The sequence below is a fragment of the Trachymyrmex septentrionalis genome, unplaced genomic scaffold (assembly GCF_001594115.1).
Source record: "Trachymyrmex septentrionalis isolate Tsep2-gDNA-1 unplaced genomic scaffold, Tsep1.0 scaffold16, whole genome shotgun sequence".
Classification (NCBI taxonomy): Eukaryota; Metazoa; Arthropoda; class Insecta; order Hymenoptera; family Formicidae; genus Trachymyrmex; species Trachymyrmex septentrionalis.
The window spans coordinates 4280653-4297777 of NW_017304758.1; the positions used below are offsets into that span (position 1 = coordinate 4280653).

The 17125-nt window shown below is 34.9% G+C and overlaps 2 protein-coding genes across 6 annotated transcripts; both read right to left on the reverse strand.

Annotated features, from left to right (window-relative positions):
* Nucleotides 1–9204, reverse strand: LOC108746134 (serine/arginine repetitive matrix protein 2). Of its 5 annotated transcripts, none has more exons than XM_018482701.1 (14): nucleotides 9056–9204; nucleotides 8128–8324; nucleotides 7912–8036; nucleotides 7734–7810; nucleotides 7513–7635; nucleotides 7063–7277; nucleotides 4926–5066; nucleotides 3627–3818; nucleotides 2850–3546; nucleotides 2518–2762; nucleotides 2092–2222; nucleotides 1890–2016; nucleotides 438–1773; nucleotides 1–271 (listed from the first exon to the last, which is right to left on the reverse strand). In XM_018482701.1, the coding sequence occupies exons 2-14, from the start codon at nucleotides 8286–8288 to the stop codon at nucleotides 152–154; spliced, it is 3690 nt and encodes a 1229-aa protein (XP_018338203.1). In that variant the 5' UTR covers nucleotides 8289–8324; nucleotides 9056–9204; the 3' UTR covers nucleotides 1–151. The 5 variants fall into 5 exon arrangements, with proteins under 5 accessions (XP_018338203.1, XP_018338202.1, XP_018338201.1 ...); XM_018482700.1 differs by having other exon boundaries at nucleotides 2092–2261; XM_018482699.1 differs by having other exon boundaries at nucleotides 2455–2762.
* A 1727-nt stretch (nucleotides 9205–10931) lies between these two features.
* LOC108746096 (mannose-P-dolichol utilization defect 1 protein homolog) lies at nucleotides 10932–13195 on the reverse strand. The gene is made up of 5 exons (XM_018482636.1): nucleotides 12929–13195; nucleotides 12521–12586; nucleotides 11773–11905; nucleotides 11465–11669; nucleotides 10932–11352 (listed from the first exon to the last, which is right to left on the reverse strand). The coding sequence occupies exons 1-5, from the start codon at nucleotides 13014–13016 to the stop codon at nucleotides 11110–11112; spliced, it is 735 nt and encodes a 244-aa protein (XP_018338138.1). The 5' UTR covers nucleotides 13017–13195; the 3' UTR covers nucleotides 10932–11109.
* Between the last annotated feature and the right edge of the window lie 3930 nt (nucleotides 13196–17125).

Here is a 17125-nt window from a genome sequence, read left to right on the forward strand (position 1 = left end):
TATGTGAATAATAGAAGAGATTGGCACTACAAAACTACAAGTGTCTCGACGTGCCTCATCGGTCAATCGGTCGATTAGCCAGAGTACGGGCGATGGAACGAAAGCGACTATATCACAGAGAAGCAGCGATGGTGGCGGTAACAGATCCTAACTACCAAATCTTAGCAGCAATGGCTCTCTGCATTAAAACGTTCTTGCTTCGCTGTTTCATGCGCTCAATGAAGTACTCCTTGCCTTCCAGGTTATCATCGACAGGTTTGACTCCGTCAGTCTGGCAACAAACGAGAGTTAGTTGGCTCGTGGCGTGTTCTCTCGTGGCTGATCATCATCATTATTTTCTTCATGTTATTCCTCGTTTTTATCATCAATCAGGTTATCATCATCATCGTAAAGATGAGATTATCATTTCGTAGGTTGAAACCTGAAGTCTAACCAACCTTGGTACTAGCTGCATCGCCCCCCTCTCCCTCTCCCCACCTCTCATAGTCGTCATCGTCCCTCTCTTCTCCTTCGCTCAAGGGCCCAGCTTGTCTCTTGTTAGGTGGCACGGTTGTGCCACCGCTACCACTCTGTTGATGTTCAATGTCGTCGCCTCCTTCGAGCATCTTGTTGATCTTCTCCTTTGCTTCGTCAACCTTCCTCATTGGATCCGGTGAATAACTGCGATCGCTATATCGATCACGCGACGAAGCACGACGGTCCCTGAAGTCCCGTCTGTCGCGAAAATCACGGAAGCCTTGTTTATTATGAAAGAATCTACCACCACGATTACCGCGACCGCCTCGACCACCGCGATTGTTAAAACCACGACGATTACCGAAACGATTATTATGTTGATTGTTGTAGAAGCGATTTCGATTCTGGAAATTGTTGCCACCACCACGATGATTCGGATTGTTGAAACCTTGAAAACGTGGCTTGTAGTACGTGCCGCGGTTGTTGTATGGTCGGAATTGCCTCTTGCGATAGTAACCCCGATCACCCGACCTACTGCGGCTACGACTTCTGGTGTATGACCTAGATCTTGATCGTGATCGCGATCTACTGTATGTACCCGAAGGAGATCTGCTGTACTTCCTCTCATAACTGCCAGATCGTCGATTCGAATATGAACGTGAGCGACTGCGTCTTGGTGATCGTGATCTAGACGATCCGGAACTAGAGGCACTGCGAGATCGACTACGCGAACGTTTTCCTGGACGATCCCTGCTCATTCGTTTACTCATGCCGCCTCTGCTGCTCGATTCGCGTTTCTTCGGAGTTTGTCGGTGCTGACGTTCAGTCTCACTGTCGGAATCGGTTCTTGGACCTTTGGCTTGAGCCTTTGCCGTTGGCGGAGGACGCGGTGGTTCCGGTGGATGTCCAGTTCCGCTATTTTGACCGATCGGTTGGAATTTGCCGCCCAAATTGTTGGTAGAGGCAAACTTGGTCGGTGTAGTTTGTGACACAGATATAGTAGAATCCTTGTACGATTGGAATTTGTTCTGCGGTTGCGGTGTAGGATATTTGACCGGCGCTTGCTTTGGCATTGGAGGCTCTTTCGGTAGCGGTGGTGGTGGTGTCGGTGTAGGTTGCGGTGGCGGTGCTCTTTTCTCAGCAAGTTCGCGTTGCATTTGCTTTCGTATATTCAAAGATTTCTCAAGAGCCGCACGTTGTATTCTTTCTTCCAATTCATTATCATCATCCTCGTCGCTATCCACAAAGACATTAGATTGTACTTTCTTGTTATCTGGTTGGACATCTTGCCATTTTTGTGAAGAAACGTCCTTTTGTCTGAAATCATGCATAAATGTAAATTTGCAGCAAAGTAAAATATGAAACAATATCATTCTATCTTACAAATTATATTTTAATGTAAAATTATATTACATACATCTTTAATTACTTACCTAGCAGCTTGTGCAGCCTTCCATTTAGCATTTAATGCAGCAGTGTCTAGGGTAGGAAGTTTCGGTTCGGGATGAATCAATTGGGATTCTTGTTCAAATATGTCTGTTAGTGGCTTCCTCTGGATTTCTGCAAACATTTTAAACAATTATGGTGAGATCGTACATCGTTATATTTTAATATACATTTTATGAATATACACACCTTTTCTCTGTTGCGCAGTCATTGGTACCCTGGATTCTCGCTCGTGATATGCCTTCGAAGCTTCGTCTCTTTCCCTCTCTCTACGCAGCTCCTCCTCCTTGCGTGAACTTTCAGCGAGCTTCTCCGCGTTGCTAAGAGGGGAAGTTATGTCATTATACTGTGCTACATACCTAGTAAATATAAAAACATAAGTAGAATACGATGTCTGACGATCGCGTGATTTCCGTTTGCGATAGCTGAGGATATGAAAACAGCGTAAATAAAAATTGTACAACACGAGTTGAAATCAAACTGCTTAACTGGAAGGTAATTAAAAAAATATTAAATCCATTATTACGACAAAATTCTAACAATGATTCCAACCTTTTAAGCGCCGCACAGTCTTTCTCAACTTTCGCATAATAAGCACTAAGCTTGGATTCTAACTGTTCCAAATCCGGCAAAGATGATTTTCTCAATGCTTCTAAATCTCGTTCAAGTTTGTCCTTGTTTTTACGCTTTTTTCGTTCTTCCTTCTTCTTCTTCTTACGACTCTTCTTGTCCTCCTTTTCCTTATCTTTCCCCTTCTTTTCTTTCTTCTTTTTCTTCTTCATTTTTTCGCTTTCAGAATGTTTCTTTTCCTTTTCTCTTTCTCTCTTCCATCTTGCTGTCTCTTCTAAGAATTTTCTTACCTGTTCATAAATATAACATCATGAATTAATATTTATGTTACAAACTTTGAAATATGCAAGTAAGTAAACTCATAAATTTATACTTGCCTTATCTTCATAATCAGAATCGTCCTTGGTTTGCTCAAGAAACTTGCGTACTTTAATTTCGTAGTCATCCATTTTCTCACGCGCATTTGTGGTGTAAGAGGCCGGTGCGATAGTATCGTGAGTAGTGGCAGCTGCAGCAGGAGGATTGTTATACTGAGCCATTCGCTTACTAAGTGGCGAAAGCGAACTGCGATGATCTTTCTTATGTTTGCGTTTACGATTTGGTGATCGAGAAGCCGATCGTGAGCTTCCTGATGATGATGAGCTGCTCGAGTCTGAACTCGAAGAGGTCGAAGATCCGGTGGATGAAGAACTTGAGGAGGAACTCCATCTTTGTCTTTTCTTTGATCTAGATTTTCTTTCCTTTTTGCGTTTCTTTTTTTCTTTTTTATTTTCTGCAACGTCATTCTCGGTGTCAAAGTTCTTAAAAGTATCCAGAGGGTTCAGTGACGACGTGAGAGTCTTAGATTTGATGTATTCAATGGAATTTCGGGCTTCCTCATGATATGGCGCAATCGCCAAACAATTTTCATATGCTTTTTGAGCATCTTCGTATTTCTTCTCATCTTCATAACTGCGTCCTAGAGCAACCAGTGTTTCCGCCATATATTTACGAGCATTCGCATGTGTCTGATTTAATTTTAAGGCTGTCTCAAAGTCGTCGATCGCTTTCTTGAAACTTCCACTGTTTGCATATCTGTAATAGTATATTAAACACGTTTGTGCATACATTAACATAATTAAACGCACGTATGTAATTTTCAGTCAGAAACTTACAATGCTCCTCGAGCGACCAAACCCTCAACGTTGCGAGGATCGACAGTAAGTGCTTTATTGAGACACTGGAAAGCTTCGGAATGACGACCGGCCTTGAAATGATCTATTCCCTCAGCGACACTTCGGAATGCCCACTTGCTTGCTTGTGCTTGTCGCAATTCAGTAGCGTATTCATTTGGTGGAAATCTCTCTCTGCATATCAATAAATAAACATAATCAGGAACATAATATAGTCTGCATTTTATTTGATGCTCATAACATTCTTGAAATAATTTCATCCTTGTTTGTTAAGTATCAAACAAGGATCAATGATGCTCACAAACGTTATGAGCGTCAAATGAAACTGACCTATAAAGTAATTGAGTTTGTCTATCAATAAATGAGTGTATATACAGAGTGCGACATTTAAATCGTTCTAGGCGATCTCAGAAACTAAGAGAGATGATACAGAAAAAAATTGTATATAAGTTGAAAATAATTCGACTTCAGCTACAAGAATATGCAATAAAAAATAGTGGTGCCTATTTAAAAAAAAACTCATGTTGCTCTTGATTAACCATAATAATATACAAAATCTATTATTTCCACTTTCTTTCCACCAAGAAAACACCTACAACTTTTATATAAAACTTTTTCTTGTATTATATAGCGTATTCAACTTATTGTTTCAACCCGACTCCAAGTCAATAGTCTGTTCCAGAGCCTTCCAAATGGTCACGTGATCGTGTCCCTACCAAGATTTCAACGGTAAGCAGGCCCCTCTCGAATGTTACCCCCTTCAACGCTACCTTCCAATCTTCCCGCCACGTGTGTTCAGAGCCGTCGCAAACAAGTAGGCAAGTATGCAAATATAATTCTTAGACTCAATAAAAATTCCAAACGAAAATAAAATAAGTCACAAATATGGCTTCTTTTACTTTTGTCTCTTTCTCGGTATACATATCTGTCTTTCGATGAAACCGCGCTTGATCGCTATACGAAATAATACGCCGTGTCGCCGCGCCAGTACACAGCCACGAATAGAGAAGCATTGAACTCATGGTAGGGGACAAGCACGAGCGGGCGAAAGGCGAGGGGATTTGGGGCACGCGGTGCCAGAGTTGGAAGGCTCGAGTCGAATACACTATTAGTTTCTGAGATATCCGCCTGGGACGAATAAAATGTCCCTTCTGATACATGTATATGTGTGTATGTGTGTGTGTGTGCGTCGAAGCATTTTATTCATTCCAGGCGGATATCTCATACATACATATGTAGATGTATGTTTATTTAAATATATAAATTTTTGGCTATGTTTACCTTAATCCAACCATATTGGAATGATTTCCTTGTCCGAGACCGATTAAGTCGCACAGATATTTTATGTTGTTTGGATTGTTGAAGCCAGTACTATTCTCCAACAGCGTTTCATAAGTCTGACCTTTGTTGTCGATCGCTTTCCTACACCACAGAAAAAAATACCTAGTTATCAAATATTGCATATATTATGGTGACCTTTGCCAAAGAGGAAACCAAAGCTACTTCGTTAACGGTAAAACTAAAGACTTGATAATCATGACAGCCGAGTCCTTATTGATCCTGTCCATAAAAAACATCGCCCATTTGGCAATTCGTATGCGCCTGCTCTTCGACATCTTGTCGTATTCCATATACTTTTCTGCTGTGTAAGCACATGCATACGTGTGTGCATTATTTGCTGTAGTCTTCCCACATACACATATAATAAAGTATAATTATTCATTTATTCCTGCATAATGGTGATTCTTCACTTCGATCTGCATGTATTAATCAATGATACAACACTAATGCCAAAAGTGCTTTAAATACTAATTCGATTCTTCTTGATTGCATTATAGAATATTATACAACTTTTGGTATTAGAATCGTTCAAAATCTACGTTTATACCGTTAAGAAGCAGCAGGGGTCCGAAACTGGGATACGGTGCAGAAGGTAAGATTCCTTTTTTTATTAACAAATATAATCTCAATGTTATAAATTTACATTGGTAACGCAACCTCAGTATTATGTAAACTCGTCTCTCACCTTTCACCGTTAAGACGCATATTTCTAGTATTTTGTAATCAGAGGATTTTTTTTTCTCAACATAAAAGCACACGGCCTATCATCAATCGATGGTGTGGTTTCGGTTTTTACAAGTTTTTTTGGTGCGATAAAATAAATAACCCTAGGATAGGTTGGGAGCCACGCCTGATATATTATCTTCCAAGGCGGACCAAAAAAATTTTTTAAGATGTAGAAGTTTCGTCTGTTTGCATTTTGTGATGTCAATTATCAATATGACATCACTTTTTTTTATTTGTCAATATAAGCTGTAAGTTTAAACATTAAGGCATTATTATGATAAGGCGCGATTCTTTTGAGGATTAAAAGTAAAAAGGTTTTTGGGCGATTAAGACTCGAGTTGTTTGGTCTCTGCTTCAAATCTCATAATATTTCCTCTATAGATTATAAATCTATTCCACCTTACCTTCAACAACGAAAATTACGATCGAACATGAAAATATGGATACCTCTTGCTACGATACACGATTTGCGCAAAAAGATTATATTAGTATACATTTTAAAAGAATACAATAACATACATATAGATATATATATACTTGATATCTTTATAAGAGACCAAACAACTTTAAATCAGTGTTATACCTACCGTCTGTTGCATTCATTTTGACCGCTCAAGGCTCAATGTCTCATACTGGAAATTCAATCTCAAAAGTCATTTGCGCCATAGTCTGGCTGGTGCTTTGAGAGTAATATATCACAAACGTAGAGAGAATATGTGCGCAATAGAGCCATGTCAACCAATGCTCAAGGTTTGAATTCATTTGTATCACATTAGAAATTCATCATCATACTGACTATCAACTTTTTACGTTACATAGAGTGTCTGGCACCTAAATTCATAAAAATGTGTAAGAGGAATCAAAACTAATTCACCTAATTTTGTTAGTATCAGTGCTTCTGTTAAAAAGTTCGCCCTTCTTTTTTCACCATGCCATATTATTCTTACCTTCAATTTATATTTATAAAAAAAAATAAAAATAAAAAAAAAAATCAAAGACAAACTGAAACGAACAAAACATGACAAATTATATATGTAATAAATCTATTGTTATATAGAACAATAGACAATTAAAAGAAAAAAATCAGTATGGACTTTAGATCTAAATATACCACATTTAATTTCAATATATCACAATTAATTAAAAAAAAATTCTATTTCAGAGTGCAAATACTCTTACATACAGTAATACATAACGAACAAAAGTATGACATCACAAAATGCTCTCATTGTTTATTATGTGAATAGAACATCCCCTGGAGATACATAGTCAACTTACAAGAGTTAGTGAAGCATATTATGGATTCGGTAGACTTGCAATTACATGTAGTCAGTTTATTGTGTTAACTTACTTGTAGGCTTCTGGAAGATCATCGGAATGGATAAGCCCCATAGATGGGTGTGGTGCTTGCCCTTCCCGGGCAGGTACGTTCATAACTGCAACAACTCGTTCGGCTTCAACGTTAACTTCACTGACTACGACGCAGACGAGATCATTTGCCATGTAGCCTCTTGTAACACCTTTCTTGTCCACCGCCGGCACAGTGGCCGTATTTAGTATTAGTGCCTAATAAACACAACATAAAAAAATCTGTTATTAAATACAAATAAAAGATATAGTTATGTATCTAAATAAGTTGGCTAATTGCGAGTACTCGAAAGATTATTGGTCACAATATAGCGACTGAACCATTACATTTCCGAATAGGTTCAATCGATAGCTTAGGCTTGATTTGAAATATATTAAACATGATACATAAATCACTAGAAAGCAATATTTTTAAGTTGACATGTCGACATACCTTAACTCCTAATTCAGTAACAACTCTAGGACAGTCACTGCAGTTACAAAGCACCTTCAGAAGAAGACCTGCGGCGCTTTTACCCATTACTTGTGCGAATATCACATCCCCAATTACTAAACTCTATAAATTAAATAAGCAATATCAAATTAGAATTGCCATAAGATTACTTAGAAATTAATTAATTATTGCATTCGTTTCCTAATTCGTATATCATTTACCTCCAAAAAATTACGGATACGTTGAGACTTCTCCATAGTGACAAAAGTATCAAGTGCAGGCACTGTAGCATAAAATTCTGAAACAATACATGGATATTACACGACATTGTGTAATATTAGGTACATTGCGTTTAATGGAAAAAAAATATACACACACATGACATTGAAAAATTATTACCTTCATCTGCCAACTCTGGCTTGTTACTGTCTGAAGATTTCTCCAAGTTTGCTTTATCGTACAGGTCATCAGCTTTTTTAGTGAGAAACTGTTGAAGCTTTAGACGTTTGCCTCTATCTCCAAAGCTGTAAAGTATAATTTTAACAAAAGAATGACAACAGATTCCAGATAGTATATCTGCATCTAGATAATTTCAAATATGTAGTTGACATATACCTCAGAGTTTTTTGCCGTTGTTGATAGATTTCAAAGCTAGGATCCTTGAGATTGAGCATGACTAGCTCATTTTCGTTGCGTTCTCCTTCCCATACTTTCTGCAACTGCTGACCATGGTAGTTCAACGCTTGCGCTACTAGACGCGCATCCATTGATTCCATTCTCGCTCAGCAAAGAGACGAACCTAATCTGCAAGACTATGAAAATCGTCGCGTTCGAATTATTCATGCCCTTCGATCGCAACAATGAGAACATTCAAGTATGTCCATTATATTATGTGTCCAACAAAAAATAAAGACACAGGTATATCGGCACATTGTTACATGGAGGCATCTCTAACCGTTCTCTCATGCATAAAAAAAACCCTTTTGAGCGTACGACATCCAATGACCAAGGCAACGTGGTGTCCGCTGAACGAACCGTAGTCCAGCAAATTTCTTAAAAGTTACCCATCTCACACGTCTCTATTTATTACCGCAGGCACAGTCGAGTAAACGTCTGGCGGTACTTGTGTGGAACTACTGGAAGGTCACAGGCATTTTTGGCGCGTCATCACGCTCTCCGGAAACAAAGCGACCACGCCATCAGCGAAACTTTCTATCATCCAACCTCGTGTCGAGGTAAGCATGCTCCTCGGGTATATTGACTACATATGGAAGTGTTGTCGCAGTTAATTCACTACAACATGGTATATATATATATATATATATATGTATACCACGTTGTCGTATATATATATGTAGGCAAGATACGCGAGCTATATTGATTTCTCCTCCTCGACAAGATGGTCGTTGAAAATCCGAGGGATTACGGGAACGGCATCGGGCGCCATGACGCATCGATTTCTCTCGCCGTTGTCGAATCCGCCACCTTTCCAACGCACGTTTCTCGACCGCCCGTAACCAGATATTACGCGAGTGTTACTTACCGCTCACCTCGGCGTTTTATGTGCCAAGAAGAGAATCCAGTAAAGAAACTCGGGCAAGAATTACGCCGCGCTACGTGACATCGTCGGCAGCGAACAAACGCGAGCAGATACGTCGAAGAACGTCGCACGATTCACGGATTGTGACGCGGCGGAAACGATGATGGTGCGAAACGATCTTGCGGCGCATGCGCAACACAAAGCTACCTTTATCGAACGTCGTCGAATGTGCTCGAATGCCAGCAGCCGAACCAAGCCAACCGCCCACACACATATAAGCGTATCGTGGCGTGCCGCGCCCCACATGACGAAATAATTCTTACCAAATCTCTTGGAGTGCTAATCTAGCGGCACGTAGATTAGTATTCATAATCGGTTCTTATACATATTTAAGGCCATAAATACAGTCTTAGGGTGCTTTCCATCTCATCCTTGTTTATCATTGGCGAACAACAAGGATGTAATGATGTACCGTGAAAGGCACCCTTAAGTCCATTTCACAACTCATTAACTCTTAACTAAGGTTTAACTTATTCTTCTTCTTCTTCTAATTGGAAAGAGATGAGAAATAAGTTGAATCTCGGTTAAGCGTTAACCGTAAGTTGTGAAACTGAGCCTTAAGCTATCATAAACCAATGGCTGCGTTTAGCAGAAAGAAAACTAATCTGTTAGCGCTTAATAATTCTTCAATATAATTGGTTCCTACACTTAGATCCGGTGAAGAACTAAAGGCAAGAACCAATCATATTAAAGAATCACTAAGCTGATTAGTTTTCTCTGCTACACGCAGCCAATTAGAACCGTAACTACAGATACAAACATTATTCTATCTTCTTTGATAGAACTGCCAAACAGATGTACAAGTTGTGCACAAAGGCGTATTCACAAAGAGGGCACCAAATTAAATTTTAAAAATCAATTCTCTATTCCTGTAACACGAATTGCATGTTCTCGCTCTTGTTAGATTTCTTCCAAAACGTGTACTGTATATTTAAAGAAATATTTTTGTTTCAGGGGACTGTAAATTGTTTCTAGAGCCGAAATGTAAAAAATAAAAATTCTTACCACTAAGTTGATCTAAGTTTTTCACTTTTCACGTTTGTCCTAGAGAAAATCTTATAGATCAGTATACAATCCTGATTCAAAAATGGCTCTGTATGTACTGAAAGATTTTAACGGCATCGAAAAATAAACTATCCGATCAATGGTTTCAAATTTTGGCGACACGATTTCTCTAAAAATTGCTCTTTAAAAATATTTAAAAAATAGTTAAGAGTTTAAAAGATAAATAAAAATATTATGTACAACGTGCGATAAAATTCTTTTTACATAAAGTCATCATATGCGTCAGCGATTGCCACGCATTTTGGAATTCAATGAATAAAAAAAAAGAACAATACTTGTCTCCTAAAAGAAAAGTAGCCCAAATTACATTAAGACGATCTTGAAATAATATATATGATTTTCTAAACTGCGCGACTCAAGGACAAATGCAGCTGGAATGGAATAACTCATGTTTTAACAATATAATAATTTAATATATAAATGATACGTTTCATAACAATCGAGAATTTGCAATAATAAATGATAACACAGCAAAGATACAAAATATTTCTTGTTTTACAACTGGTAAAATAAGTACAACAGATATTGTCCTGTTTTATATTGGAAAAATTTAACAAGCTAGCTGAGGAACGCATTCAATAATAATTCAGTCTTATCTAAGTCTTGTGTATACCTAATAAGTGACATTTTACAATATATTGTCATTTCTCGTTATCTTTTAATAAAAATAAACAAATATTCCTATTGTCGGCTATAAGATATTATAATTTTAAATTATCTATATATAATATATCTATATATAATATATTATTCCTGCAGACATTCTAAAAAATTTATTCCTTATGGAAAGTGATTCTCAGGCATTCGCCTCTCATCACATTGGTTCGTGAAATATTCACGCGAAATTTTATCGTAACCATAAGTTATTTATTGGCCTACATAAATTATCAATCACACAAGAGAGATGTATATAAACATTCTTATTTCTTTCATTAACTTTTCTTCTTGATCTTTTCTTTGCTCTTTACATCCACGTTCCAGTAATAAAGAAGCTGTGTTACTATTACAGCGTTTGCTAAAGTGGAACACACGTACATTAATATCATAGTGGTATCACCAGTTTCTTGAATAGAGGTAAAAATTCTGGCAAGAGAACCGAAGAACAGCATGAAACATGTTGCTGCCGATAACTGGCCGGTATTTCCATTGGTATAATTTGTATAAGCTTGCATAAACTGTAACGCCATATAAAATCATGAATTAATATATTTGCAATATATTAATCCAGTGAGATAAGATTAACAAATTCTCAAAAGTAGTTATAGTTATGATAATGTGATTTCTTACCTTACTCATAAGAACAATGGGTATATTCATGGCTTGACATGCCCAGAGAACACTGATGGGTGTGAATCTACTATTAGCAATAGAAATCACTGCTATATAAGTAGAAAGGAATGTGATTGCTTTCGCTGTGTCTCCATTATAATGCATTACTAGGATTGCGATGATCAAAGTTTGAAGTCCTAAAAATACTCCATCTCCCCAGGCACTGAAATTAATACCAATATAAATAAAAATAAATGTGTGTAAAAACAGAAAATTTTGTATGTTTACACATACGTACACAACTTTTGTGTTTAAAAATTATTCACCTAAATGGAAATCTACTGCAGAAACTATAGGAAGACATTGCGGTGATAGCAAATAAATCCAATAATATACTGAAGATGTTGATTCCCTCGCCACTTTTACCTTTTAGAATTTTTACAATTTGAGGTACTTTCACTAAAAAGAAAAAACAGTATAGTTAGATAAGGCCTAAGGTAAGAACATTTTTAGGAAACATGAAATAAGAACATATCTAGACAAAGCATTGAGATAAGAGTATATTTAAATAAAATATAAAATGCTATACACGAAATAGTTACATACATAACTACCCTGATAGCAAAATGTTAGCAATTTGAGGCCAAATTGGTAACAAACTTGATCAAATTTTGCCTACAAAACTATAGCCATCTGCATTTGGCTATGGATTTGTCGATAAAGCCTGCTGATAGGCTATGCCAGCAATTTGGGAACAGAAATCGAGCAGAGTTTGTTCAAATCAGATTCTCGAATCAGATTCACATGTTTCATACATAAATATATATAATTGTATATAATTATATAAAAAATTAACATATTTTATATACAATTATATATAATTATATATAAAATATGTTCATTTATATAACATTTTTTCCCAGGATTTACATTAATAATACATAAAAAAACTATATATTATTTCTTATGATAATTACACATAAGATTGTAGTTGTTAAATAAAATACTTTAATTTATATATTTTTGAAGCAACATGAAGTAAATATCTTTATATTTAAAACCTAACATACTAACCAAGAAAGGAACCTCCAATGATGCCCAGTCCTAGAGCTTTGCTCAATGTTGTCTTGAAGCATCCGACTGAAATATTTCCAAGATGATCATATTTTACGCTCTTGTATGTGTGATTATTAAAAAATTTCATTTTTAATCCCAACGATTTCACAAGTTATCAACAAATTTGAATGTGACATATACAAAACAGTCAAACATCGCGCAACAATAACTAAAATTACATATATAAGACAAATAGTTCAATTTTTAATAAGATTAATTAATAGTCACTCATTTAAACTCGAGTATAATTTAAATTTTTAAATGTCGGAAACATTACAGCTTTCATGTCAGAAATAAAATGTCGCTGAAGAATCGTAAAAAAGCTTGCGATAAAAATAAAATGTAATAATATCGGAGCAAACATACCGTGGAAAAAATTGAACTTATCAAAGTACTCCTTTATACATTCCTGAGTAAACAAAAATAATGTCGCTTTTCTGATATATTGTGCCATATTGCCACAATTTGTTTCGTCTTCATCGACTGCAATGTACTATTTCGCGATGTACATGCACGTGGAATGCAATAAGAGGCTCAGGTCAGACGTCCGAGAAATCTTGATCTTCCGTTATCAGTTTCAATCAACCAGTGATAAGCGACAAAAACTATTCTAAATGCAAGCCAATGCTAAGTGCTAACACTGCCAACTCACATTATTGGCGCTCACGACACCAGTAGGAATGTTTATCAGTTACATAGAATAACTTTTTGAGTGATCTCTCGGATGGTAATAAGATTGTGTTCCAAAATTTACTGCTAGCACTGAAAATCTATAGTGCACGTGACGTAAACTGTAGCATTTTCAGTGCTGGCAGTAAATTTCGAATACAGCTCAGAACAAAGCACGAAAAAAAAATCGAGTTTTTTTGTTTCGAAATAGAAATTAAGTCAAAATCTTATTTATTTAGCTGATTTATTACATTGATTTATTATAAGTTTTTATTGATTATTGTTCATAGCTACTAATTATAAAAATAATAAAATCATCTTGATCATTTATATAAGCAAAATATAGCAGATAAATAATTTAAAATATAGAAATTATTGAAAGTATTAACACCGACGAGATACTATTAAAGACTGTCAATCCTGGGCAAATTTTCGACGGTATAAAAAGGGTCAGAAGATAATTGAAGAACGCTGACATTATCGACAATTGATATAAATTTGCTATTATTAACATAAATATTTGGTTCATACATTATTAAATTCATGATTTTTTATTACATAAATATTCCATAAATAAATATGCATACTTGTAATAATATTCTATATATTGCAGAAAAATTACAGTTTTTTTCTGCATTTATCATCTCTGTTGATAATCAAACTTTGATAATAGCACTAAAATCACAATTTTAAAGAAAAATCGAGTATTATTGAATTCTAAATGCATAAATATGTCCACTAAACTAATAAATCATAAAATTAGTACAATATTTTCAGTTTTTAACTCTTAATTACTTACAATATTCACAAGGACGCTAACTCCCGTAAGGATGTCGGTCTTTAATAGTATCTCGTCGGTGGTATTAGTCTTCATTTTTGCTACAATTAGACTCTGCACCCAATGGAAGAAATATTAGAAATAAAAATAAATATTAAGATTTCAATCTATCAGAAATTTTATATTCTAGTGTAACTGATATCTGTTAGATCGAAATCTTAATATTTATTCCTATTCTTAATATTTGTTCTATTGTGCGCAGATCCTTATATTGTTCAATTGACGAGAATATTACATTTAAATATTATTCTCAGTAATATTGATATAAGAACGCGTTATATAAAAATCCCAGTAAAATTTTTTATGTATGAATATGTATAAACACATATTTATACATAAATACGTATAAATATTCATAAACATATATAATTATATTCTATAAACGCAAAATATTCCTAGTATGTTATATAAATATTATTAAAAAAATTAAAATAAGTTATTATAATATTTTGAGAACATTATATAATATATTTTTAAATATTATATAAGAGTATTCTATGGATGTTATATGTTCACTCTCCCTCTCTCTCTCTCTCTTATATAAATATCCTTGATATTATTTATTTATTTTTAATTACACTAAAAAGTAATTTTGCAAAAAAAACCCTTAGAAAAAAAAGAACTGATTAGTGTCCCAATAAACTAATTAGCTCTATAAATTCTCTCAATAACTAATGATACTGCATCAGTAAATGATAAAATATCGTCAGTTAATGTATAATTAAACAGTTTATAGGAACGCTATAATCAGTTCTTTTTCTTAAAAAAAAGGTTGTATGAACATGTATGAACCTATTTCATATAAAATTATATTTAAGAATATTTATACATATTTATACATATCTATACATATTCATGCATGACAAATTTTTTATTAGGAATGCATTCTCAGCTAACGCTAAATATTCCTAAAATATTTATAAAAGGTTCCTAAAATCTCCAAAAAACATTTCGAGAGTATTCCGGAATAATTACGAAATGTTTACCGAATTAAGAGCAATATTCATAAATATCGATCAAAAATTCCATTTATATATATATCGTTACATATTCCGAGAATGTTCCATATATTTTAAATTTTTCCAAAAATTCCTGATCTCGTCGTCCCTGAATAAGTTTTTAACCCTTAATCGGTTCAACATTTCGCATTATTATAATAATTTATAAGTACGATTTTACTTACGTTTTGAGAACACGATACTCATTGTCAGAGCTAAGTTTGGCTGGGAGGCGCGCCTAATTAAGAGTTAAACCAAATTTTGCTTTTAAAACATACATTACATTTTCACCTTGGAGCTCAATTTTGAGGTTTACTTTACAGGTTACTTTTATTTTATTTTTTTTTTTTTTTCATTAGTTACGTAATAACAGTATCTGGGAGAGTTTCTGCAACTCGTATAAAACCGGAAAGGTAAGATTTCATGATACAAAGAAGAATAGGAGCTTAGAAGAGGCGTTTTAATTCTAGAGTAGAAAAGAAAGGGGGGAAAAAACCCCGATATATGAAAAATTAAAAATGAAGCAAGGTATTATAACAAACCAGGAAAGATAAAAAATAAAGGTGGTTCTTCAACATAGCAAAGCAAGAGTAGGCAAGATAAAAATATCAGAGCATCGTATAAAACGACAGAAAGTGAGCGTAATCTATGGAAGTAGCGGAGTAAAAGATATTGATAAATGACATTTAATGCGAAACTATAGATCTTCTAGATCAGTACTGGGATTTACTTGCATATTTCGATCGAATTTCAGCTTGGTTCCTGCCGTTTGCTTCACCGACCGATCGGAATTTAGGCTGCGTGCGGATTGATAAAGAGGCAGGAACCAAGCTGAAAATCGGCCGAAATATGCAAGTAAATCCCAGCACTGTTTTAGATTATAATTCCCGACTTGTCGGAAAAGTGGATTTTGGTAATGGGCGTTATGCAAGCAAGAGATCATTCGAGCAATAACAGAATCAATAGGTTTTATACCTGATAGAGTGCGTAAATCAGTAATTAATGTATACCGAAGATTGGCAAGAATGATGCGTAGACAATTGTTCTGCACTCGCTGAAGACGATCCAAATGAGTATGAGATGTGACTCAACTTACAGTGGAGCTGTGTAGATTACTTTACAGGTGAAATGCTGCGCTCCTTATATTATTTCTCCCAGATGATTCTTATTAATGAGCTCTCCGTCACGTTATCTGTTCTTCCACGGTGGAAATGTGTATTGATCGTTCGCTTGCGATTTTCGATGTACGTGAAATATTCATACATTCATAAGATATTCATAAGAATATTTATATTATGAACATTTCATAATCATCAATATCAACATTTAAATATTTTGTAACAATTATGTCGGAATATTCGACACATTGGAAAAGACGAATCGAATTTTCTATGAATATTTAGATGGAGTATTTCAAGAAAAACAGATATCTGAAAGGCAGATAAGACAAAATTAATTTATTATTTGTAATAATAAATTATACTATCGCATACATTACATAGTATCTAAATAAATTTAATTAAAATTTAAATATATTAATCAGTGTTAGTCGAGTTATTTTGATAAAAATTAAAAAAAAATATCGAAGTTAGGAAAGCAAGCGATCAAATATATACGGTGTCCCTTTTAATACATTTGTATTTCTTTATGAAAATAGCAATATACATACATACAAAAATATATAATTAATATAAAAAAAAACACTCGCCTCGCAAAGTCGAGAGGTCACAGGTTCGAACTCTGACTGAGGTAATATTTTTCGCAATAGAGTCTTTATAGTTTTTCTAATTTAATGTAGAGGGGATTATTAGTATTTCAGATTGATCATATTGAATACACATATCTGAGATAAATTGATACTGAGAGAATTTAATACAGGAATGTCCGAATGTTTTGGCGCGCAATCGTATTTTAAATTTAACAAGGAGTATATTATTCGAAATATCGAATTTTAATTCATTGACGTTCGTACTTATAAAAATAGCAATTATATAATAATTAATAAAAAGTGTAATAAAAATGGATGTTTCGAAATTTTATCGCAATTTATTTTCATAG

What these genes read in the sequence shown, in the direction of transcription:
- LOC108746134 (XM_018482698.1), bottom strand. Translation starts at nt 8,288, where the DNA reads ATGGAATCAATGGATGCGCGTCTAGTAGCGCAAGCGTTGAACTACCAT. An exon ending in TCCAATATGGTTGGATTAAG is followed by an intron (nt 3,819 to 4,925) that starts GTAAACATAGCC and finishes ATTGATATGCAG; the next exon opens with AGAGAGATTTCCACCAAATG. An exon ending in GACTGCGCAACAGAGAAAAG is followed by an intron (nt 2,017 to 2,091) that starts GTGTGTATATTC and finishes AAATGTTTGCAG; the next exon opens with AAATCCAGAGGAAGCCACTA.
- LOC108746096 (XM_018482636.1), bottom strand. Translation starts at nt 13,016, where the DNA reads ATGGCACAATATATCAGAAAAGCGACATTATTTTTGTTTACTCAGGAA. An exon ending in CATTGGAGGTTCCTTTCTTG is followed by an intron (nt 11,906 to 12,520) that starts GTTAGTATGTTA and finishes TTTTCTTTTTAG; the next exon opens with TGAAAGTACCTCAAATTGTA. An exon ending in CCATTGTTCTTATGAGTAAG is followed by an intron (nt 11,353 to 11,464) that starts GTAAGAAATCAC and finishes ATGGCGTTACAG; the next exon opens with TTTATGCAAGCTTATACAAA.